The following is a 25,489-nucleotide window of genomic DNA, read 5'->3' as shown; positions in this document are numbered from 1 at the left end:
TATTGATGTACGTTTCATGCAATGTTAATCTAATGAAATCAGGATGCGATAATTTCTGTTTAAAAACTTTTGTGAGTGTTCAACCCTTAGTTTAACAAAATGACAGCCAATGAGACGTGGGTCGTTACTGTGTGCTAACTTTTCACACAGCCAAACGTCGATGACGCGTGTTTGTCGCCGCCATATTTGTCAGGGCAAGATTGGTCTGTGTGAAAGTCTGTCGTGCGTATTTTTTGTTTGTTTTTGTATTAAAGCCCTACCACGTCTAAAAAAAAATCAACTTAACTCCAATGTGTATTTATTATATTAATCTATTATAATGTGTGATCATATAGGAAATTAATTCTTAACGTGTGTGTAATAAAGTCATTTTACTATGAACGGTAGAGTTGAAAACATGAATTTGTTCTTGTTTGGGCGGTTGTTTAGGAGACTCTAAGGTGTTTAAAGACGGGAAATATATTAAATATGAGAAAAATGATCGGAAATTTGGTGTTCCGTTGCGTATTATTTGAACCAAAAAAGGTGCACCCTAGGTGTGAATGTGAGTGCGAATGGTCGTTTGTTTCCACGTGCCCTGCGATTGGCTGGCGACCAGTTCAAGGTGTACCCCGCCTCTCGCCCGACGATAGCTGGGATAGGCTCCAGCACGCCCGCGACCCTTGTGAGGAGAAAGCGGTACAGAAAATGAGTGGTGGGAAGGTGCAGTGTCTCTTTTAGGTCTAACGCGCCCCTTCCTTAGCCTCTCCCCTCCTGCTTGTTTTTTTTTCTGCAACAAGATGGCTGTCGTTCCAGAGAGCAGGGTTCTCACGTTCAGCGTTTTTAAATGGAGCTCGTACTCCTCAACGTATTTACCCGAGTGAGTAATTTCCACATTAGTCTGCCCGCGATGTGCATTTGGGCAATTGTTATGTCCTGTGAGCACCGCATTTAGTTAGCTTGCCGGCCTAGCCCACCGTCTTCAATCCAAGCTAGTTAGCATTGGCTCCGTTGCTAGCGACATATTTGGCATGATTTGTGGCAGACCCTTGGTCGAAAGGATATTTTTGGTTAGTTTAGTGCATTCGAAGAAAATTTAATATTCACTCTATGATACCGTGCGGCTAAATATTTGTCCCCCCCCCCCCCCCCCCCCTTATAATTTGTATTACGTCGATCGTCCTCACAGCAATGCTATGTGTAAATGTATTCTGCCCTATTTAGTTATCTCCTTTCTCTCTGACTTCATTTTAAATAAATATCGATCACAATATAATTAACAACAGAGGAAAAGAGCACGCGGAGGCCCTATATTGCATGACAACCAAAGAACCATTCAAACTCAAAATAATACACTATTTACAATTGGACTTTATCAGTTAATATAAAAGGCATTACTTCAATGACGAAACAAAAAAAAAAAGCAGGAATAGTGTATTCTATCGCTCCTTAAATGCAGAGGTGGCTGGTTTCCACATGCAATAAACTCTAAAAACATAATAATCTGGTATCATGCTTCATCCTAACCATATGATAAACTAAGCCAGTGGTTGTCAACCTTATTACACCAAGTACCACCTAATAAAATACATCAACCACAAGTTAACACTTTGCTGAAACATAAGGGGGGGGGGGGGGGGGGGGGGGGGGATGTGAATGCCGAGTCAATGTAAATGTAAAGCACATAAAAGTTACATCAGAAATAATTGTAACTTAACAAATGAGGAAAAAAAATAACATTCTTAATCATTCAATGCTAATGTTTTGAACTCAAAAGTTAAATACAACTGAACTGTACTTGGGCAGGGATTCTTTTGCAGAACCACACTTTGAGAATCATTGAGCTGTGTTGTTTTTAAAAAACTCATTTATTTTTTTAATACATTAATCAGCTCTGTTTTGTCGATGCGGTGACAGCTCTGTGGTCGGGGGTTTGAATCTGGGCTGCAGCTTTCCTGTGTGGAGTTTGCATGTTCTCTCTGACTTCCTCTCACATTTCACTGCTCACATATGTGAATATGAATATATTGCCATGAGGGCATCTTTAATGAACATCGTCTTGTTCAACAATTAATTTGTGCTTGTCGTCCCTATAAATGCGTATTTGCTTGTTGATCATTAACTTGTAATATCATCTTGTCTCTTTTCTTTAATTCTTAGGAACATTTTGGTGGACAAACCTAATGATCAGTCCTCCAGGTGGTCATCTGAGAGCAACTACCCTCCACAGGTGACTATAATGCTGCAACATGCCTCTTTTTACTGTGTTGCATAACTTCCTCTTGGTCCTGTTTAACCACAATTTATTCAAATTTAACTGACAAAATATGTCCTCACAATTTCTGTCATTGACCTACTAATTCAGCATTTTTACTTTCAAAATGCAACGAGCTGAACTGAGGAAACTTTCTCTGCCTTTTTTGCAGTTTTTAATCTTGAAACTGGAGAGGCCGGCGATCGTTCAGAGCATCACCTTCGGGAAATACGAGAAAACGCACGTCTGCAACCTGAAGAAGTTCAAGGTGTTCGGAGGCATGAGCGAAGAAAACATGACTGAGCTTTTGTCCAGGTGAGACTCAGCTGCTGAGAATTGCTGCCTAATAAGAAGATGTGATCTATTGATTGTTAAAGGGGTCATATGGAAAATTTACTTCTTAATTGCTTGGATATACATACAGCGGTGCTTTGATCTATGAATTTAATTTGTGTCTTGACCATGGTTGTAACTCAAGATCTTCGTATCACAAATGAAGAGAAATGCATAATATGTCTCCTATAACCAATTTTCCCAGCATGTGCGAGAACTCAGAACGTCCAACAATAGAAGTAGTGAAAGGGTGGCCTCTTTTTCTCTTCCCCTCTGCCAGTGGTCTTAAGAACGACTACAACAAAGAAACATTCACCTTAAAGCACAAGATCGACGAGCAAATGTTTCCCTGCAGATTTGTCAAAATAGGTGAGGAGCGGTTCGCTTAGACGCAAACATAATATGCTAATTTTAATGTTGACTTTTCCCCCCGCTTTGTCGCTCAGTGCCTCTGATGTCATGGGGTCCGAGTTTTAACTTCAGCATCTGGTACATTGAGCTGCATGGTATCGAGGATCCGGATGTAGTGCAGCCCTGCCTTAACTGGTACAGCAAGGTAGGACGTAGGATCCAATGCGGCTGATTAAGGGTTGAATGGCATTTGTTTTTTTTTGTTTTTAATTTTTTTATTTATTTATGTATTTTTTATTTATTTATTTATTTTTTTGTCGACGCTCTCGTGACAGTTTAGTCGCGTCGATCAATCGATGGTGTCATTGATATTTTTTCCGTTGGCAACTCGCTGTGTACGCAACTGTTTACCTTCAGCCTCACAATCAATGAGGCATCTGTGTTGTTAATGCCAAAACATGTTATTGTTAACTTTAACCGATATTGCGGTGTGATCTGTGTCGATTAATCATTTGGACCACGACTACTACTACTTTTCCCATTCCTGCATCACTACCTTACACACTGGACAGCGAGCCGCAAAAAAACGGTAAAAAGAGAGCTGTGACCAGTGTGTAAAGGGGGTAATGTCGCTGGTTGTGATGTACTGACGTTTTAAAAAAACATTTTTTAATACTTGCAGTACAGAGAACAGGAAGCCATCCGCCTTTGCCTCAAACACTTCCGTCAGCACAACTACACAGAGGCCTTCGAGTCCCTGCAGAAGAAGACGCGCATAGCACTTGAACATCCCATGCTCACCCACCTGCACGACCGGCTGGTGCTGCAAGGCGATTTCGACGCCTGCGAGGACCTCATAGACAAAGCCGTGAGAGGTCGGGTCCCGTTTCAAGGAGTCCAGTTGCATCCTGTTCTTGTGTGTGCTAATGTAACGTCTCTCTCCTTTAGACGGTTTGTTTAACCAGTATATCAGCCAGCAGGAGTACAAGCCCAGGTGGAGTCAGATCATCCCCAAATGCAACAAAGGTACAAGCGCGCAAGAAATCAACAGAGACGACATGAACAGTGAGGCAATCTATTAAAAGCCGGACTTATCCAAACATTTCAGTATCATGTCAAAGCTTTGTCGCTAAAACAATGCCGCCTTCCTTTTTTTTTTTGTGTGCGTCGCTGACCCTTCAACCTCCCAACCCATTCCGCACCATCCTCTCGCTTGATGATCGCCCTCCCTTTCACATCCCACGCTCACTGCCGTCTTTGTACTCGCCTTCCTCTGCTCTCTGCAGGCGATGGCGATGACAACAGGCCGGGAATGAGGGGAGGACATCAAATGGTCATTGACGTTCAGACTGGTGAGAACACGCACACAGACACACACACATCCACGCACGCATGCATGCGCACACACACACTGTTATGACTTGGCAGTTTTAACCAGGCGACGCACTGACTAATTTCCTCCTCAGCACAACTCTTGCGACGCTTTATTTGTGTTTAATCAGATGATTCCGTATCGGGTGGCGGTTGATGTGCACTTCCCTGCTGGAAGTGTGCGTGCATGCGAGTGAGCGACATGTTATTGTCTGCTGAGCTAAGAGAAGGGCTTTGTTTCAGAAACACACACTCTGACCTTTTATGTTGCTGTAGTCAAGGATGTTTACGCAAGAGTTGGATTTTCATTTTTGGGAAATTGAGACTGCTCGGAAAGCATTCCTTTTTTATCCGTTAACAATTATTCAACTACTGTTTTTCCTCAAATAGAGGCCTTCGGTACTGCAGATGCCGTGGCTCAATTAATTGCATTGAGAGAGAGAAAAAACACTTCTTCTTGGTTAAATTCCTCTTTTTTTTTTACCCCTTTGGAATAAGATATGTTTTGCCGGACCATGTATTTGAAGTAGACATTACCAAAACACACTATTTGCAGATAGGGTTGCAAAAAAGTAGAAAGGTTTTGGAAAATTTCTGGAATTTTTTCCAAAATATCCATAGAAATTTAAGATGGGGAATTTTGGAAATATATATATTTAAAAAAAAAAAAAAAAAAAAAAGTGTCTTTCTATAGGTATTAATGGGAATTCTATATTATGTCACCTGGAATAATTACTGCAGTCTGCTCTGAAGCAACCGGATGATCGTGCCAAACCCAACAAGAAAGTTCAACTGTCAGTTTTGACATTTATCAAGCGTTGTTCGTGTCCTGCAGAGACCGTGTACTTGTTCGGGGGCTGGGATGGCACGCAGGACCTTGCTGACTTCTGGGCTTATAGCGTTCAGGAGAACCAGTGGGTCTGCATCTCCAGGGACACTGAGAAAGAGGTAAGCTGGTCAGAACACATGACTCTAAAAATTGGGACTCATGTGAACAGCAGTGAGCCTGAACTGTGCACACACAAACCTTTATAAGCCCATGTTTGATTCAGAGCGGGCCGAGCGCTCGCTCCTGCCATAAGATGTGCATCGACTCCCAGCGGCGTCAGATCTACACGCTGGGCCGTTACCTGGACTCTAGCGTCAGGAACAGCAAGTCCCTGAAGAGCGACTTCTACCGCTATGACATCGACATCAACACATGGACGCTCCTCAGCGAGGATACGGCGGCCGACGGGGGGCCCAAGCTGGTGTTTGACCATCAGGTAATCATTCAAAGTCCATCTGTCTCCTTTTTCTATTCAGTGGTACCTCAATTTATGGGTTTTTCGAGATACGAGCCGTTGCTCGGCTGTTTTTTGTCTAGAATTGCGGGCAAAAATTTGAGTTCAACAAGCTGACGTTACAGTTCTCACTTGTAGCATTGCTCGAAGTCTCAAAAGATATACCTTGTGCAGTCTAAATATAAAGGCTAAAGTGATTAAAAATTCTTTAAATTAACACAACTCATTCCAAAACACATTCAGGGCGTGTCAATGTCACTTCGTCATTTTGTCGTCCCAACAGATGTGCATGGACTCGGAAAAGCACATGATCTACACGTTCGGGGGCCGGATACTGACGTGCAACGGCAGCGTGGAGGACAGCCGCACGTCCGAGCCGCAGTTCAGCGGCCTGTACGCTTACCACTGCCAAGCGGCCACGTGGAGCCTCCTGCGGGAAGACTCGTGCAACGCTGGCCCGGAGGACGTCCAGTCACGTATTGGACACTGCATGCTCTTTCACACCGTGAGTTTGTAAAATGAATAATCCTGCCTGACGAGGTTGTATCATAATCACAGTCTCCCGCTCTCCCTCGCTCAGAGAAACCGCTGTCTTTATGTGTTTGGGGGTCAGCGATCCAAGACCTACCTCAATGATTTCTTCAGCTATGATGTGGATGGAGACCACGTGGAGATCATATCTGATGGCACCAAAAAGGACTCGGGCATGGGTAAGATTTTATTTTGTTTAAAGTAGAATTAGGGCTAGTCGCTATGGCCTTAAAGTTAAGTCAGATATTTTTCCCCACAAAAATAAATGTTCCTATTACAGTTATTATTATTCAAAATAGGTTTTGCTCTTAGGTTTCCCTTCCCCCTTCTGGCGTTTGCTTTATTTTGCCCGATACCATTTATCCCTCCCCCAACATTGTCTTACATCAACTTCGACAGAAATAACAGAAGTGTTTTTAATCTCGATTCCCTATTTGCAAAATCATTCTAACAAATTCCAATTGTGAAAATCCATTAATCACCCACCACTAAATAGACTGAATATATGCAGCAGAATATGGACCCTTAAGTGATGACAGATTGTCAGCGACAGTGTGCAAATGAATAAAAACAACTGAAAGAGACGGAAGGAAGGAAGCGGCGAGCACGAACAGTTGCTTCTTTGTATCTTATAAAACTGTCTCACTCTCATGTGAGAGAATGCGTGGTTGAGGCAGTCCTCTGCAGCAGTTTCGTGGCTGACGTCTGTCAACAAAGAAAGCCCTCATCGTCACTTATGAACAGTTGCCAAAGTAATACTCAGTGGTGGCGTCATAGAATGTAACACTGCTTTAGTACTTAAAAAAAATATAATTGTGTTTCTGACCAATTTATGAGTCTTACAATCAATTACAGGCGATGACTGTAATTATCACAGTGCATGCACGCTAGTCTTCCCTATACAAACTGCTGAGCCCATTTGAACAATGTTGCTTACCAAAACAGCAGCACCAAAGCAGTCTCGTGAATGAGTGTGGAGGCTTACCGGATGTTCTATGCGCAGTATTATATGATCTTACGTGATGGTGAAATGTCTATAATGTCCTCCGTTTTGTTTTGCACTGCAGTTTCATTTGACATACATTTCAGTATACTGGTAATATTGTTATTAATATTTAAAAAAAAAAAAAAACACACAATATATTGCATTTATACAATGTTTTTTTTTGTACTGAAATGGAGTTACATATTGGAGAAAAGATTGCAATAATAAACAGAATATTTCCTGATTCTATATTTATCACCATTGGTGTAACTACAAAAGGAGTTTGTTAATCTTTTCGTGCCAACAATATTCATGGGTCAATATGACCCGCTCTATGTCTAATCCTCCGACATTTTTGGATAGAAGAGTAAAAAATAACTAAATAAAAAAAGACCTAGCAGATTAAATTGATTCTTAATTTCCTAATTCAATGTGATTTAATATTTATTTTCGTTTTTATTTTTTTTATTATTATTTTTTTTTTACGGTTCAATTAGACCTGCAACGAGCTAAATCTGTGGAGCTTTCTTGTAAGCGTACCTGTGCTGCTTTTTAACCATCTTGTAAATTACCGGTACTAGTGGGCCCTAGCAAATTCTCAGAGAAATGATTGTTAGGAAGTATTTATTTCGATGCCTTCCGAGTTGTGAAACATGATTTATTGACCCACATAGAAAGATCTGAGCTGAGGGATTATACCACAAAAGAATTGGTGCGGTGGAAATGAAAGTCAGGCTGAATTTGAATGCTGCGCACTCCAGTCTGTCTGGCCTTATTGCCATGTCGGCACGCTGTTATCTGTCTGGCCTTATTGCCATGGCGGCACGCTGTTATGTTTTTGTTTCTCAGAGCCTCTAATTCTGCAACTTTGGTGTTTTATTATAGTTTTATTCTGAATGTCTTAAAAGTAAATAGTTAATCCCAGGTTCAATAATGATTCTTGCCTTGTTGTCCCCCACCCCTGCCCCCTCCCACCCTCCTCCTCCCTTCAGTGCCAATGACGGGTTTTACCCAGAGAGCCACCATTGACCCCGAGCTCAATGAGATTCACGTGCTGTCGGGCCTCAGCAAGGACAAAGACAAACGCGAGGAGAACGTCCGCAACTCCTTCTGGATCTACGACATCGCCCGCAACAACTGGTAGGGCACCCAACGTTGGGGAGCGACCGCACAACACAGAGTCTAGCAGTTGTGTGTGTGCGCGCGTGTGTGTGCGCGCGTGTGTGAGCGCGCGTGTGTGAGCGCGCGTGTGTGCATGTGTGCGCGCGTGTGTGCATGTGCGTGCGTGCGTGCATGTGCGCGGCACACGTGTTTGTGTGCGCGCACGTCTGTGTGTGTCCTGTATCTGCACTCATCGTGTTTGAATCAGTGGTTGGGAAAGAACAGGCCGTCCTCATTGTTCCAGCACATTGATTTTAGCTGTTCTTGTTCTCTACGGGCCCATTCAAACAGACCAGTGAGACTTTTTATGCAGATGTGTGCTCTTGACTCTATTGGCGCATGTTGTCCTTTTTTTATATCCACCACGGAGGTTATGTTTTGTTCCCTTAATTACCCTCACGGGAAAAATAAATCTGTCTTCCTAGTTAAAAAGCTCAGTTGAATTTTAACCAGTTGTTCTTTTTTGGAATGATATTAAATGGACAACCACTGTTTATGGAAATATAGTATTTGATAATATTGTAGAGTATAAAAGCCTTCCTCACCTTCACATGGGCTCAACAGTTAACTTTTTTATGTTCATGTTTGCGCATTACCGTCTGACCTGAGTTTTTGTAAAGGTTTTCTTTGGTGGTTTCACCAGCAGTTCATTACTAATGGAAATGTTCTTGCTCTTCTATTTGTCTTTATCCAAGGTCCTGTGTGTACAAGAATGACCAGGCGGTGAAGGAAAACCCCAGCAAGGTCCTGCAGGAGGAGGAGCCGTGCCCACGCTTTGCTCACCAGCTGGTCTACGACGAGATGCACAAGGCACGGCGTTTTGTTTCACGCGCCATCGCACAAACCTCATCACAAATAGTGATATGATTTAATTATGCAAATTGTTAACAATACATTATGTTGAATTCTATTTCACTCTTTAAATGCCAGCCATCTATTGTTTGGATATGGATCAGTAGTAGTTATTGACTAGGTGTGGTAATATAAAGTTCACAAAAATTATATACATGTACATAGATTTCCAACTATTTTTCAGAAAAACGACTAGCAATAAATCTAGTGACTTATTGTGGTGTTATTGGAGACTTCTGGAGCCTGCGAGTCTCCCTCCATACCAGGAGATGTTCAGCCTTCTGTTTCCAGACTGGAAATGAGAAGGCAAATGTTCAGGAGACGTTCACTCCTCGCCTGTCTAGATTGCAGATTCACGCCCGAACGCTGCCATTAAATTGAAACTGGAAAAAATCATTCTCAAAGATGACACTCGGGAATTTGAATTGTGATGTCACAATTCGGCAAAATTCATAAAGGCTGGCTGACAGATGCAATTTCAGAAAACGGCAGATAATGGATTTACTTGCTTGTTTAACTCTAGATGAATAGTCAGGCCCTTCAGAGACCCAATTATTTGTGTACAATTTTCCATCATATATCCCCTGTTATTCGTGTGTTCCCTTCTCAGGTGCATTACTTGTTTGGCGGCAATCCGGGCAAGTCTTGCTCTCCTAAAATGCGCCTGGATGACTTCTGGTCCCTGAAACTGTGTCGGCCCTCCAAGGAGTACCTGCTGCGCCACTGCAGATATCTCATCAGGAAGTACAGGTAAGTGGCCGCCCTGCAGCGCAATGTCGCCACCTGGTGCTCTGACGTTAACTGGATCAAATGAGGTGCTTCTTAAATTAAAGACCAGCTGACTTGCTGCTTTTTTGGGCGGTGGGAGGCGGGAAGGCTTGAGTAAGCCTTATAGCAGTGATGGGCAAAGTATGGCCCACAGTCCGGGCTGTTCTTTCAGTGGTTTAACATATCAGTGGTTTAACATATGTTGTAATGATTTCCATTCTATTTCCTCAACATTGGTTCTGTTGAAATCTAGTGACAATTTGTAAGAACTGGAGCACAGTGAATGTCTTTTTTTGCTTGGCCAGGTTTGAAGAAAAAGCCCAATCGGAGCCACTGAGTGCACTCAAATACCTGCAGGATGATCTGTCGCTCACTGTGGACCACACAGACCCCGAGGAGACCAAGGAGGTACTTGATTTATCTTCTTTGTTGATATTTGTGTCCGTTGAAATGCTGTTTTCAGTCTGTTCTGTTAAGAGATGATAATTATTGATGTTGCACTGTAGTTCCAGCTCCTGCCCTCAGCTCTGTTCAAGTCCAGTAATGACTTCATCCCCCTGGGTAAGACTCCAAACTCATTTTGTACACCCTTTCTTAAGCTGATATGGATATATATGGGTATTTTAATATCTGATTAGAGCTCTGTCAGTGGTGATGTCATTATGCAGGATAGACCACGGCGTCTAACTACATGTTTAACTGCGATAATATTTACTGCCGCAATCTATATACCGTATGCTATGTAGGACATATTTACAATGCAGATGAACGAGTCAGTGGAAAAGGACGGAGCCATCCAGTTCTTTTTGGCACCCTTTTTTTTGGGGTATGACCACAACGGGAAGACACAGAAAAGGTGGAGCATTTAAACAGTTGGTGCTTGTTTTCACTTCAATAGGAAGAGCAGGGCAAGAAAACCAAAACTAAGCATCGGACATACTTTAACTCCCAAGGTTCTTCCAACTCCTAAGTTTTGGTTGACTTTTGAGGCACGTCTTTGCCCTCAGGTTTCTCGGACGTGGACCAGACTTACGCCCAGCGCACGCAGCTCTTTGACACGCTCGTCAACTTCTTCCCCGACAGCATGACGCCACCGAAGGGAAACCTGGTGGACCTCATCACACTCTAGCCCCCCCGTCCCTCCGCCGCCTCGTGACACACTGCAGCCTCACCCGCTGGACTAAAATGCAAAGACGCAGGAGGAAGAGGGGGTGAGATACACCAGGTACTTCCCGTTTCTAATATCTAGTCCCTTCTTCCGTTTAATGTCACAATCTGCTGCTACCACCCTGAAGCTGAGACACGTCAAGCTGACACTGTAATATGAGAGTGGAATCGTGTGAATGTGTACCGACCAACTGCCAAGCTTGTGTTTTTGTCCCATCTCTCTCCACAGTTATTTGCATCCACACTCCTAGCTAACCATGTTCAAATTGACTAGGTTTTGAGTTAAAATCCACTTTAAAGTAGAATAACCCTCAGTAGAGCACAGACACCCAGTAGTTTCTGTAATCAGCAGCCTCCGCCTCCACTATAACGAGGCAGTAGGTCATTCTACGGTCGAGCGGAATATAGTTATGCTCATAAGTTTACATACCCTGGCAGAATTTGTAAGATGTAGACCATCCTTTACGAAAACATGAATGATGACATGAATGAGATGGTCAACATCAGCCAAATCTTCCCCCCAAATTGCCAATATTTTACTATTTCTTCTGCAAGGCTAAGTTAAATTATGAGATCAACTGTATATTAAGACGAACACAAGTCAATGTAAAATCAATAGGCCAAACTCAGTAACATAAATTATAACGTGTAGTACACTGAGGATAATGTCTGATAGCAGGACCGCGCCAAGTAAATTCCACATTTATCAGAGGGCAGTAGATGGCAGTGAAGAGACTACCACATGAAAATATATTCATTCAAACCATTCACAAGTCAACAAATCCTGAGCCAAACTCAATAACGTTTATCATGTTGTACATTGAAAATAATGTCAGATTGCTGGACTGGGCCATTTTTTTATTTTGGGAAAAGGTGATGATAAAAAAAGATGACAAAATCGGCGAAAAAAGGACACCTGAGCAAAATAAATAGATAGCTTGGATGTAAGCCTGAGATTTATGATTAAGACTCATTCTTCTGTAACTGTAAATTTAAGAACCATACCCCAGCTAATTAGTTTTGAATGATCTTGAATCGACTTAACATGGGAAACTGTCATTTAATTCCACGACTGAAAAAAATCTGCAAAAGTATTTCCTCAAACCGGGGCAAGCGTTTATTTGGGGTGAGGCCTTTATTTGTACAAATGCAATTTTTGACTTTGAGTAAATAAGGGTACAGTAGTAAAATTACATTACATTTTAATTCATCAACAGCGTTCGAAATGGGCTCAGTATTGTTTAGTTTTTTTCCCCCCACGATGGGCAAAAGGGAAGAATTTATTTGTCTTAAGGATGACTGAGTCGAATCATTGGGGTGCGGCGTCTATTAGAGAGACGGCCACCATTTGAGGAAATACGGTAACACATACAGTAACCCCATTTTGACTCTTGTTTAACAACAAAGCCACACTCTCTCATAAGGGCTGCATTGTGTTTGTGTGCAAGTGTGTTAGCAGTCAGCCACAGCGGCACAGTTTCCCCACTGTGTTCGCGTCCCCACTGAAGACATGAAAAGATGTCATAAAAAGCAGATATGCAATTTTTGTGATATCGCATCACAGAAAAGCATCGGCGACATTAATGGTAATGTTAATTGACTTGGGAAAATTAATGATTCGGTTAGGGCATTTGTTAAGCAAAGGTGGTGAACTTCAGGTTGAACTTAATTTTTGAATCAGAAAAAAAACCTATTTTGGCATTTACACCACCTTGTTTTATCAAATAAGCCCACTTTTCTGTCATTCATTCACAGTCTCTTAGTGTACTGATGGTGCAATCAAAATTTGGAAGAAAAAATATTACATAAATGTTTGGCTGTCATATGCCTCAAATCCCATTCTAATGTTAATTTAAAGTGAAAGTTAAGATTAATGCCCTTTGTTTTTGTGTTTAAGAATAAACCCTTATCTGAATTGTGGAGTGCAAATAAAAGCTTTGTATTAATAGGAAGAAAACACAAACATTGTTCATTTTCCCATTTTTTTTTTCTTTTCCTTGCTAAAAACACTTGAATAGAATTGTTTGGTGCTTTTGGGTTGCACTTGAGTTCAGAAGATGCACATTTTGGTTTTGGAGTTGATCGCGTGCATGTCCTGCAACATGGAAGTGAATTATTAAATGTAAAAAGGAATATTTGGGCTTTGCTGAAACGGGAAAAGAAAATGCAGGATCGAAGTCAGAAAATTGACAAGTTTAGTCATATTGTTACGAGAACAAAAAAAACTATGCTCAGAGTAAAACATTTTTAATGTTACAAGAAAAAACTCATATTACAAGAATAATTGTAAATTTACAATTAAAGAGACAATGTTGCGAGAAAAAAGATGTGAAATTATGAGTAAAACTTCATCACATTTACAAAAATTGAATCTTGTTCAGTTGTAGTGTTATAGGAACAGAATTTTAATTGTAACAAGTTAGTTAAAATTGCCGTACATGTATAATATCATGTTTTTACGAAATGGATGCCAGTGTAACTTGAAGCTTCCCATAAGTATACATTTATGCTCATCAAACTAACTTTACTGTCATAAAACCTGACCTTTTTTTGTAATGTGTATGGCTTTTTTTTCATAAAACTAATTAGTTCTCATGACTTCATTTTTTTTTGTAATTTGACCGTACTGAATTCAGTTTCCATTAGGACTCAAGCTTGTAAATGATCTTTTTACTTGTAAAATTAAATATTTTCTTATGAGGACTTTACTCTCGTAGGTGCCCAACCTTTTGGGCGTAATGCGACTTTATTTTTTATAGTATTCTAACCTCGTCTAAAATAATTTTTTTCTTGTGATTGTACAACCTTACTGTCATCAAATTACATTTTTCTTTCTTGCATTTGCAACCTTTGTTGTAACTTTTTTCTAAAATTAAAAATTTCCCCCCACATCTTATGGCTTTATTCTTGTAAAAATAAAACGTTTTTCATAATGTGGCCTTATGCTCATATTAACACTTAATATGAGCATGAGATTAATAAATGATCATTTTAAAATCCAAAAATTAACTTTTCTTCCAAAAAATTCAGTTTTCTCATAAAGTTATGACCTTTCTTGAAATACGAGGAGTTTTGTGAAACTTTTTTTTTTGTAATGTTCCTCTTTATTTTCAAATAATTCTGACTTAATCATGTAAAATGTAACATTTATTGTCTTTTTTTTTCCCTCGTGATTTTACATCTTTGTTCTCATCCAATTAATGTAGCCTACTACTTTTTTCTCACTTGAAGAAAATTCTAGCAAATTGGAGTTGTTGTCTCAGTAGTTTGACTGGTTTTCCCACAAAGAAATCCTTGTAAAATTGAGAATTGTCATTAAAAATTCAATTTTATTCCAGGCAACTAGTAATTCTATGACTTACTGTCATAGTATATTTCAGTGTGGCCCATATAGTCCTTTCTAGAAATGGCATTGATGCGTACAGAATGGCGTATGTTTACTGTACTGATGGTTTGTGGTCATTATTGCAAGTAATGGGAGGTGGGGATTCCACTATGTGCTTCTTTTACATTTACACTGGTCATATTTTGTGTTGAATCAGGGTGTGTATGTTGCTGTGTGTCTGAGAAGAGAGAGAAAAAAAAAGCCTGTCAAAAGAATTATTCAAAAAAAATTGAAAAGCACCTTTTGTTTAAAAACAATGCCAAATATTACTGTTTAATTTCCTCCTCACTGTTCCAATTAGTCTTCTCTCTCGAATCCCGGGTGGAACCGTGACGGTCCGCGTGTGGTACTGTCCGATCTGTGAGCACTTCTCTGTGGAATGTGTAGAAAGCCTTGTAGTATTGCATTGTATGTAATGTAAATAATGAATAAAGATTGTATTTTGTTCAGGTTTTCTTATATTTTGACTTTTGTAGTTTCTTTTTTCTTCTTCTTCCTCTCATGGTGACCTGATAAAAATGCAGTTGAATTATATGTGGGGGTGGGGAAAAAAAGCTTTATTTGCAAAATATTGTGACAATTTACAACTTTCCAGTGTGTCAGACCCCTGTTGTTCACTTCTATCAGCAAACTAACCATAAATACAAATAGTACAAATACTAAGAACATACTTTGGTGAAACAGAAAACACAAAAACGGCAGCTTGAAATTGATGAATTAACACACAGTAATAACTCTTCACAAATTCACCTGTTTTTTTTTTTTCTTTTCTGAAAAATTCCTCTTGTCATGGTTTGTGTGCTGTTTCTAAAACGCCCACAAGAGGGCACCAAGGTCCTGTCTAAATAGGAAAGCATCAGGGAAGTATGCTGTGGTGTCCCTTACTCGCGGTTTTTCGCTATTCACTAAACAGTAGTGAATTGCTGCATTTTGAGGTTGAGATACATTTATGAATTGATTTAAAGTGGAAGTAAACCATTTGAATACAAATACTCGGGTCAAAAAGAATTCGAGCCGTCCAGCATCAACAAAGATAGTAATAAAAAGAATATTTACAGTGTTTGGCAATAAGAAGCTTTTAGTTGTATTGTAAAAATTGTATACAGGGTTTAAGTGCCAGATTCTCATCAGACTAAATATGATGTGGTGCTTTGAGATAAGAGTTTAATTCGTTACGTGACTGTTTGTAACTTCAAATACTCATATCGCAAATCATTTTTCCCCATTAAAATGAATTAAAAATAGCATTTTTCCAGCAACACCAAAAAACAAGAATTTATAAAGTGTGTTTAATAAGGAAACTACAACTATAAAAACTGTAATGCCATACTTAAATAGAATATAAAGAATTATAAAGTTTTGCCCAATTTGTATTCGTATTATTTTTATTTATTTTTTTGCTTCAACTCAATGAAAATTTTGCAGCTGCTTCTGGTGTACCTGCCTTAGTCACCCGGGGGCAGTATATTACAGAAGGAGAAGGTCGCTCCTCAGTAAGCCGCAGTACAATTGTCGTCGTTCGCAGAAGATAAAGAATATATGCCTGTGCGTATTGTTATGGTATCTGTCAACATGTTGGCCCACTTTTTGTGCGTTGCAGGTTCAGCACTACGACTTTGATGCTACTCGTTACCCCGTTTATGGGGTTTTGAACTGTTTGTTAGCATTGAGCTAAGTCGGATCACTCATATCTCAAGGCACCACTGTATTATTTGACTTGTCGATCCCATTTAGATGTAATTATTAATAGCTTACTGTCTCTGAACTCTGGGATATAAAAAGCTATGTGTACAAAAAGCATATAGTGAACATTTATATAAACCCCTTCGTAAAGGCACGGTGCGTAACCTAAATTGTGTTATGTTGACGTCAGGTGTCGTAGCAGTTCAGTATGGATGCCCACTCCACAGTCCCGTTTTATCGGGGGGTCAAAAAGGTGTTTAATCTGTGCCAGGCTTGCACTCCCTACAGGTGCGTGTCCTCCTCGTCGGCGACGTCCTCTTTGAGCAGGTTTTCCATGGGCACGATCCAGCTGTCGTTGAACTCGCCGTTGAGGGCCACCTTCTTCTCCTGCATCTCGGGCTGCACCTCCATCACCTCCAGCGTGGGGTTGTCGTGGTAACCGTTCTCCACCGTGTGCAGCTCCTCGGTCAGGTGTTGCTGGTGAGTTTCAAAGGACATTTGATCAATAATTGCCTGAAGTGTGTTTGCAGTGACATTCAAGATGTCATTTATAGGATAGCCATTATTTTCGAAAAGAGGCATTGACTAAACTGTAATGTCGGTGTTTGTGTGCTCGGTGTTTATTTAAGGTGTTCAGTTCATTCAGGACATCCAGGGAACTGTTTCCAAATAATGGAGACCCTTGAAAATGAATGAATTCACCATTTTATTCCAAACCAACCTAAATAAAATTATAATGCTTAAAAATGTACACACAAAATAAATCTAAAATAAGCGCTCTGATCTTGCATCAATGCTATTACGTCATTGGTGGGTCCTGACCCTTTTCCTGCCCCATAATCCGTCCTTATAATCACATTTTTTGAAATTAGAAAAGTGTTTCGACCAAGAGTAGTCAGCCAACACCGGCAAAATGTGTTTTCTTATTTGATTCGATGCTTTCCATTGAGAAACGGCGAAGCTTTTCGATGTTGTCGATCGCGTTCATTTAAAACTAATGCCCCACGTACCTGGTTCTCGCTGTAAGGCTTGCGGTGGTGGGACGCGCACACGGCCAGGATGATGATCATAATCAGCAGAGCGCCACACGAGGCCAAGATGGCGATCAGGGTTTTGTTATCGGTCGGTTTCTTCATGTGGACAACAAATGCAAATGTTAGCGGCTTGTTCAAGCTTAACGGTGCATGCGCTGGACACGACCAACACTCACCTTTGTTATTTCTTCATAATACTGAGTTGCCAGCGCTGTTTTCACTGTAAAGTACATAAAACCGTTGAGATATTTTCTTTTCACAGTTTTCCTCGAATAGTAGTGCAGGGCATTTATTCATCAGAGTACCAGACATTATTAGAGAGGAGCTCTTAAAGTGTACAAATCCACAATTTGAAGTAGTTAGCTGGAGGCCGCAGTACCTTTGCCGTTGATCTCCACACAGTCGAACAGCAGTTTGCCTTTATGGTGGCGCCACGTCAGCGTGCAGTTTCCATCCTTCAGGTTGCCCATGAGGCGCCTGCACACCTCCACCAGATCTTTCTCCTCCTCCTCCTTCTAAACGGGCGAAAAGCACAGGTAGCAAATTCAGCTCCAGCCCCCCGTCCCAGATTATCAGAGAACAAAATGACATGAAAGAAAAATCGCTACCTCTTGTCCGTTGTTCAGCGAGTACTAGACACAACAAGAAAAAACACAATGCTGCACGTTAGTAAAAGGCGATTCCCATACATTTGCAAACCGTGCTTCCTTGTCTCACCGAAAACTTCTTTGGATAAGCTACGGTTGTTGTGGTCGTGGTGGTTATTTTCGGGGACGTGGCACCAGGGGTCGCACTTGTGGTCACAACCGCGGAGGGGTTAGTTGTGGCCAGGATCGGGGACCCCGCAGTGGTCTCATCCCTCACAGCCGGTTTGGTGGTCCCTGAAGGCGTTGTCTGTTGGGAGCTTGTTGCAGTGGTTTGGGCTGTGATGTTAATATTGAAAATAAATAAAACAGACTCTTCGTAAGATTTTTAATAACTACTAAAACGGATTATGCAGCACAAGTAAATACAGTGCACAGGTGGGAAGGGAGTAATTAAAGCCCACCCAAAAAGGTTTGTAATTGCCTGTAGATGCCACAAGATGGTGGCAAAGCAGTTTTTGACAATATTGCCTTACTACTTAAACCTCATATATTGCATTAATATGTCACTGGTTTTACATAAACTCATATCTCCATAATTCCTTTGAAGTCAAAGTATCGCTGCGCCTTACCCAATTGGATCTCCCGTTGAGTCGTCTTGAGGATGACGGTGGTGTGCGTGGCGGGCTGATGGTTCGCCGTGGTTGCGTCTGTGGCCGCTTTGACCGTCGGTTTGACCGTAGTGATGTCATCGTTTTTTTTGCTTGGGACTTGTGTGGTGCCTATTGTCGCCACTCTGAGGATGGTTTTGGATGGTCTGGCTGTGATCATCGGGGTGAGGGTAGCACTCTTAAGAGTAGGTGGCGCACTGGAGGCGGCAGCATTAATTGGGCTGTCCGTTTGCGGCCGATGCGGTTGGGTGGGGGCTGGCGTTACCCTGACAGTGGGCGCCGTTACGGCGGGAGGTAAGGTGACAGGTGGTAAAACCGTCGGGGCCTGCGTCACCCTCCCTGCGTCGCCACTTGTCGGCGCGACAGTTTGTGGTTTGTTAGTAACGGGCTCCACTACAGCCTGGATTGTAGATATGCTGGCGACAGTAGGTGCTTTGGTGGGCAAAGCAGTCATCCCTTGTGTGGCGGGGTCCTTCGCCACGGTGACTCCGGTAGCTGCAGTCGAGTTCTCTGAGCGTGTTTTGTGACATAGAAGACCTAAAAATAGATTTAGAACACATCAGTGGATATCTCAATTGTTTTTTTTTTTGCATTTTTGTTTTTGTCCTTATGGACAGTTTAACACTACATTTAAATATCAGTAAATCGAAAACGCTGATAAATAAAGTCACATATTATATTGCACAGAAAAGTTAAATAAAAAAAATCACTAAATGTTTAAGAACAAATGTTTCTTCAAGATTAAATACAAATGTATTTGAACTCCAACGGTAAATAGAACTGAACTGTACTTCGGATACTTAGGATTCATGCATCTGTGCAGTTTTACCGAACAAAGTGTCCTCTTAGTGTACACCTTCAGCTTTTATTTATTTAGAGTTCAGGAATCTTTCGTACTCATTTTGGTTTATTAAGATAAAAACATACATTAGGTGCTTCTTTATTAACTCTTCCCTTTGTTCGAAAGGTAGTTGGTGGACATATTTAACAGTAGTTTATAGTTTTTGTGACAATAGCAGTAATTTGATAATTTAAAGAAATATTTAAAAAAATAAAATTATACTTTCAAATACCAAACAGGAATTTACAACTCGAACAAACAAAATGTTTCAAAATGTGGCTATGCATTTTTTTCTCATTTTTATTTATTGTTATAATAATAATAATATAATTTTCCATGTTATTTATTTTTTTATTATGTTATAATTTCATGATACAGTATTAAACATCTTTTTTCTTAACTTTTTTTATCATTATTATTCATAAATATTGAATGTGTATTTTAATTATTAGGAGTCCACACTGCCCGGCATATAATCATATGCAGGTTTTTAAAATAATAAATTAAAAACTGCAATAAAAATTATTTTAAAAAACAAGGAAAATTAATATATTCAAAATAATAATATAAAAAAATAAATAATATTAAAAAAATGAATCAAATAATGTATAATGATACAAAAAGCAACAAAAACGTGAATATATTGCAGGTATCAAAACATCTTTGTATATTAACATTGTAGAAATGCTACTATATATTTTCCCATAAATAAACAAGTACAGTAAGTAGTGCAACATTGTAAAAGTATCCATGTTATTTTTTACATTGTTGTTAAATACGCAAAAAATAGCTAAGTAGTCAAGCCAAGTTTACATTATTTTATATTTTATATTATTCGCGAAAGAGTCTCAAAGGGCTTCCCGCAGTGGACAAAGATTGACGACATCCCCTGATCTAAAACCCCCCAATTGAGCAAGGAAAAATACGAAATAATGGTCCAAAAACAATTACAATTTGAAGAACTAACATATGTATCCTATTATAAAATTGTATTGAACTTTATCCATATCGTTTTTAATGGAACAAAAAGAGGGTTTATTGGGAAGTGAGAACCACAAAGAAAGACACAATCAAATATCAAAACAGAAATAATATTAACATTCAACTCCTTAGCCATCCATCTTCCTCTGTTGCTCTATTTATAGTGACCGGGCCAGGATGTAGTACACAATAAACTTGGAAGCACCACACCTATACACTCCACTGCCGTTTTGTTTGTGTACGTGTGTCTGTGGAGCAATGTGAAGCAGTGGACAATCCATGCCCGAGTCCACGTCGGCACAACAATGGCGTCTGGCTCCACCACCTCTGTGGATTGTGACCTCCGCCCAGCTATTGTATTATATCCCCCGCACAGAGCTACTGATGACATATGACATATTACTGCACAATTGGCCATGATGAATGGCATTTACTGTAGATGATGTCATCATCTTGACACCAACGTCACTATATCAATGAACAGTCATAAACACACTGTGTCCTTTGAAATAACAACATTATATAATATTTGTTATTATATGCATTATTTCAGTGAATTTTTGTATTCATTATTTATCATTAATTATTATTTTTTTGTCTTTTTTGCATAGCTGAAATTAGCCTGTTTTAACGGGGGGTCTTCCCTCATGTAAGAGAGAGACTGCTCACCTCGCACTCTGAAGCCCCCCTAAAATAGGCCTATCAACGCCACTGCTGAACGGACAGTGAAAATTGCTTTCAATACAACATGGCAAGAAAAATGACTGTCAGCCTATCCCAGCATTGCGGAATCCCCTTCCACTCAGGGGTTGCCCCGCCCCTGTTACGGCGCTGATGCTACCTCCCACGGTGGAAAGTTGCTCGGTAGATACTCGCCTTTACGAGCAGTGTAAAAGGGGCTCCGAGCTCCTAGGGCTGCATCCTTCCCAGCCTGCGAATCAATCATCACAACGAAGGGGTCAGAAGTGCGCAGATAAGAGTGTGTTCTGATCAAGTGGAGGCTGGTAGAGGTAGGCACAGGCGCATTGCTTATCGGCCCCAGAGTACTCTTACTAAGAGAGGCGGATGCTTGCTGAGTCCCTGAGAGCTTTTCGGTTGATGTATTCTCAGCATTACAGTGTTCAAAATTATTAGCCAATGGCATTTTTTTGTTTTTGTCTTGCATGAGAATTATTTTACCAGTCCAGGGTGTACCCCACTTCTCACCCAAAGTCCGCTGGGATAGGCTCAAGCTTACCCATGACCCTAATAAGTGTAATCGTAACACAACTTAATGACCCTAATAAGTGTAATCGTAACACAACTTAATCGTAACACAACTTAATCGTAACACACACAGTCTTGGAGTCGCATGCAATTTGTTTTTAACCGTCTTGAAATCAGCATCACCTCACTATAACCACTGATTGATTGCTTCTGAAACATGTTGAGCAACCTCGATGTTTTGCCTTGCCCCCACTCCGTCACCCCTGACCCCCATCTGTCACCGCCACATCTGTTTCTTTACGGGCGACAGCACCCCTGATCCCGCCACTATCTCCATCAAGGTTGGCTCACCCACACATTCCCCGCCATGCAGGTCACCTGTGAGTCATCAGATCCACTTGCATTGTCCTGAAGGTTGGACAACTACACAAAAATATGAATGAAAGGGTACACCAAGGCACTAAAACCCCTTGCGTGGTACCCTCCCATGCGAATCAGTCCTCCACTGTTCCACCACATTATGGTGTAAAAACAAAGTCAGACTGGAAATACTCTATTGGTTCCAAGAAAAAGCTGATGAAAGGTACATGAAGGTATTGTTTTGTGCATATCTTGTTGGATTATTAGGGAGCAAAATAACACGGCATATAACACACAGTATCACAGTCTAAACTAGAATAGACACTCAGATCTCTGCCAAGGTTGAACTGATAAAAGTGAGTACTACTGTATTTCTATTTGTCGGACCACATTGTGTCGGTTTCCGCAATCGGAGTTACGACTAGAACGAGGGTCTCGATGGCATCAAAAAAATAAATAAAATCAAGATAAAAGATAAGGACCTCTGTCCTGCTTGCGGCCAATAGCAACACGCCAATATAACGTATTTGACAGAACTTTCAATTCCTCTAAAATAAATAAGGGAAAAAATGTAGAATAGTCCATTTATGTTTGTCTTAACGTTAACTCCCACGCTTCTCTCTGGGTGATGGACTTACTGGATGACACCAGTTGCATTATGGGGGCGGGGGTGGGATAAATCACTTAATGAATTCAGATTTGCATTAACATGTCACTGGTTTTACATAAATTAGTTGTGTCCTCTTCAGATACAGTGAAACCCCACATAGTTGCGATTCAGCAAAGTGGTGGCATCTTAGCGCCAAGTTGAGGAGTTTGATTTAGACAAGTGGTGCTTTTCTGCCATCTTGTGGCATCTATACACAATTACGAACCTTTTTGGATGCCACAAGTTGGTGACAAAGCACTTTTTTCCCATTAGACAAGACTATGGCCTGACCAAATAAAGCATCTTCCCTCAGTTCAAATTACCACCAGGTGGCGCCAGAGCAGTATAGTTTTTGTTGACATGGCTCTGGCGAATAACGGAAGATAGGTTCCCTACCCAAGAAAAGTCTATCCATAGCTGAATGTAATCCTGCTAACCAACAATCAAGACAACCCTTCTGCCTTTTGCACTTTCATGCTTAACAGAGGTAATAATAATTTTATATTGAACCTGTGATGCATGTCACTGCGTGGAGGGTCAGGAGAGGTCAAAGGGTGCTCTCACCCACTCTGCCCTCACTTTAGGGGGGTCCTACTGTTTGGTTCCAGTGGGGGTGGATCCCCCAAACCCCCAGTCTCTTTTAGTGTGAGAACCACCATGTTCGCATTCACAGGGATTTACAGCCTGGATAGAAGGCTGGGATAAGTTCTCCTCCTTCCTCTCTGCCATTTAGTGAAATATATACAAGAGGAAGGGGGCTGACAATAAGTATGTTGGTGGGTCACCCTTGGAGTAAATACTGGTGATAAAAGAAATGGCAGTAAAAAGACAAATGAATTCTAGTCATGTTGTTAAACTGATTCATAGTCTCTTCCCTGACATTATTGGTTAAGAGCAGTCAAATGAATGCATTTCCAAAGTAGTGACTCTTGAAGCCTCTTGAACTCTATTGTTTTTTTTTGTCAATTTGTCTTGATTGTTTCTGACTTTCTAGTTAGCCCCGCCCTGCTCCTTATGTGTCAGCCAATCATTACATGACCTGGTCTCGTTTGACCCACCTTTCCATCCCAAAGCGACATACAGTTACAAGAAAAAGTACGTGAACCCTTTGGAATTACCTGTATTTCTGTTCAATAAATGTGACAAGATTGGAGCTGTTGGTTATCGCTACCCTGCCATACAAAAAAACGCACACTAATGCCGAGTTTTCTATTCTGTATGTTGACACTGATTTCAATGCATATGTTTTGGTGGTTAATATGATGATAATAATATGGATAAATATAGTTTATGTAAGCTTTCTCAGACTTTAAATGGCATTCCTTTGCACTCAGGTTGGAACTTTGCCTGTTTTCTCGAATACTGCATTTGTTGTTTCCGACTTGCCATTCTCATTATTCTCTGTAATAATATATAAGTATGGCCTCATGTAATGTAAAGCGCTTTTTTGCTAAATATTCGGAAAAGATTAGGGCTCCAGCGATGTAAAAAAATGAGGTTACTGGCACAGGAAGACATTACAACTACAAAAGGGACACATTAATGTGTATTTGTCTGTCAGCTAGCTAGTACTTAGTCCACCTTGCCAAGGACCACTGCGCTGGAGTGATGCACAACTCTCTTTAAACAATGCACTCCCGAAACAGCTAGTGGCACAAATCTTCCCCATTAATTTGGTGACACCCCACACAAAGAGCCCCCACGTGCGACGATTGCACATCCCTGGGCTTCGTTACACCAAGAGAGCTAATTCAGCCCGGCGCGCCATTGTGAGGGGGCACCGGGTCGGAGCCGGATAAGGGAGGGGTCTTCCCAATGTGCAGCATTGGGACGTGAGGAGGCGTGAGTGTATTCGGTGGGAGTAAAGAGCGAGACAAGTGAAAGGGAGGAGGGACACGAGAGAACATGAAGAGACCCTGTAAATTTAACTGCCAAATGGAAATGACCGGCCACACACACACACACACACACACACACACACACACTTACACTTACACATTATCTACAAACAACACACTCCCTGTCCTTGGAAACCAGACTGGTATGTGTATTTATACAAGCTGTGGGGTGTGTTAATGATAAAAGTTCAATGTTACACCCCTCCAATCATAGTCACGGGTTAAAAGTGAATCACCATATCTATAAATGTCAGTTTTTTTTTTTTTTTAATTATTATTATTTTTAAATATTTATCTGATTAACCTTTAAAAGGGTATGCAAGTATCCCACGTGCTGTACTCGGCTAATTGAACAGCAGCCACGGTCTGTTTTGAAAAATGTTGCAACCAGAGGGAGGGGTTGACATGCCATGATGAGGCAGATTAAAAAGAAGAACGAACGAAAACAAGGCGGACACCGTGCGGTGCGGGGGAGGTCCGGGTCAGTACCAGTCGCAGGGCCTGATTAATGCCTGACACCTGGGAGAGGATAGTGGCATGCAAGAGAAGAGTGCGGTGTTACAGTGGAGCTGATCTGTGATGACATGCCAAGCATCTGTTTCTGTACGTCCTAAAATACGTTCATAATATATAATCAATCGAAACTCAGTGCGAGGTAAAAAATGTTGGTTTGAAGTCTGGTCCAGTAGCAAATTAACAGAGTTTTTTTGTTGCAGAGTTCTATGGTAAACGTTTGTGTCTGTGTGTGTTCTACCATGCAGGCCACATGAAAAGGTTCCTCCGAGCGAGAGAAGCCAGCTCAAGGCCATCTCCTGCCACCACACCCTCCTTGGGAACCAGGATGTTGATAAAAAGTATTTCCCCCCCCCCACCACCTATTGTTCTCACTTCTCTCCCATGCTCACTGGCCAGCAGAGACACCAAACGAATGTGCCAAAGCAGGCAGCGTCTCCCCCGGCACCCTGGTGTCCTGGAACGTGTTATCTTGTAGGAAATGGACAGGTCACAACCCCAAACCGAAAGCAGAGGACAGATGGTCTGCGTGGGGTTAGGAAGTCCTGGAGAGGACCGATAACTAAAGATGCTGCCTCTTCCTGTCAGCGCACATCCAGCTATTTAATTCGAGTATGTTTTGGAGGTAAGTAAAATGCCACTCTGACAC

The 25,489-nt window shown here is 41.1% G+C and overlaps 3 protein-coding genes across 6 annotated transcripts in view; 2 read left to right on the top strand and 1 right to left on the bottom strand.

Annotated features, from left to right (window-relative positions):
- The first annotated feature begins 777 nt into the window (after nt 1-777).
- mkln1 (muskelin 1, intracellular mediator containing kelch motifs) lies at nt 778-14,881 on the top strand. 2 transcript variants are annotated; one of them, XM_061667998.1, is made up of 18 exons: nt 778-859; nt 2,140-2,209; nt 2,406-2,548; nt 2,847-2,935; nt 3,013-3,122; nt 3,600-3,792; nt 3,866-3,943; nt 4,204-4,269; nt 5,124-5,236; nt 5,341-5,553; nt 5,855-6,076; nt 6,152-6,281; nt 8,080-8,227; nt 8,944-9,058; nt 9,711-9,850; nt 10,174-10,276; nt 10,375-10,429; nt 10,876-14,881. In XM_061667998.1, exons 1-18 carry the CDS (start codon nt 780-782, stop codon nt 10,995-10,997), a joined length of 2,190 nt encoding a protein of 729 aa, XP_061523982.1. In that variant the 5' UTR covers nt 778-779; the 3' UTR covers nt 10,998-14,881. The 2 variants fall into 2 exon arrangements, with proteins under 2 accessions (XP_061523982.1, XP_061523981.1); XM_061667997.1 differs by having other exon boundaries at nt 3,866-3,982.
- Nucleotides 14,882-14,962: 81 nt separating this feature from the next.
- podxl (podocalyxin-like) overlaps nt 14,963-25,489 on the bottom strand; it is a 13,328-nt gene continuing 2,801 nt past the window's right edge. Inside the window, exons 2-8 of the mRNA XM_061667535.1 lie at nt 18,354-18,929; nt 17,855-18,060; nt 17,746-17,769; nt 17,517-17,652; nt 17,314-17,357; nt 17,114-17,233; nt 14,963-16,580 (exon numbers count right to left, since the gene is read on the bottom strand). Coding sequence (XP_061523519.1) covers nt 16,386-16,580; nt 17,114-17,233; nt 17,314-17,357; nt 17,517-17,652; nt 17,746-17,769; nt 17,855-18,060; nt 18,354-18,929 — 1,301 coding nt within the window. The 3' untranslated portion in view covers nt 14,963-16,385. The remainder of the gene's footprint in view (nt 16,581-17,113; nt 17,234-17,313; nt 17,358-17,516; nt 17,653-17,745; nt 17,770-17,854; nt 18,061-18,353; nt 18,930-25,489) is intronic.
- The window catches only part of LOC133397072 (histidine ammonia-lyase-like), a 22,010-nt gene continuing 21,373 nt past the window's right edge, over nt 24,853-25,489 (top strand). For all 3 annotated transcript variants that reach the window (XR_009767533.1, XM_061667534.1, XM_061667533.1), the window contains exons 1-2: nt 24,853-24,930; nt 25,089-25,465. Coding sequence is in view for 2 of the 3 variants with exons in the window: in XM_061667534.1 (XP_061523518.1) it covers nt 25,225-25,465 (241 nt within the window). In the remaining variant the exon portion in view is untranslated. The remainder of the gene's footprint in view (nt 24,931-25,088; nt 25,466-25,489) is intronic.

Source organism: Phycodurus eques, chromosome 22 (genome assembly GCF_024500275.1).
Source record: "Phycodurus eques isolate BA_2022a chromosome 22, UOR_Pequ_1.1, whole genome shotgun sequence".
Taxonomy (NCBI): Eukaryota; Metazoa; Chordata; class Actinopteri; order Syngnathiformes; family Syngnathidae; genus Phycodurus; species Phycodurus eques.
Note: the sequence above shows the minus strand (reverse complement) of the source record. Positions and strands in the feature narration are given on the sequence as shown.

What these genes read in the sequence shown, in the direction of transcription:
- mkln1 (XM_061667997.1), top strand. Translation starts at nt 780, where the DNA reads ATGGCTGTCGTTCCAGAGAGCAGGGTTCTCACGTTCAGCGTTTTTAAA. An exon ending in TCCTCAACGTATTTACCCGA is followed by an intron (nt 860 to 2,139) that starts GTGAGTAATTTC and finishes TTTAATTCTTAG; the next exon opens with GAACATTTTGGTGGACAAAC. An exon ending in ACTGCATGCTCTTTCACACC is followed by an intron (nt 6,077 to 6,151) that starts GTGAGTTTGTAA and finishes TCCCTCGCTCAG; the next exon opens with AGAAACCGCTGTCTTTATGT.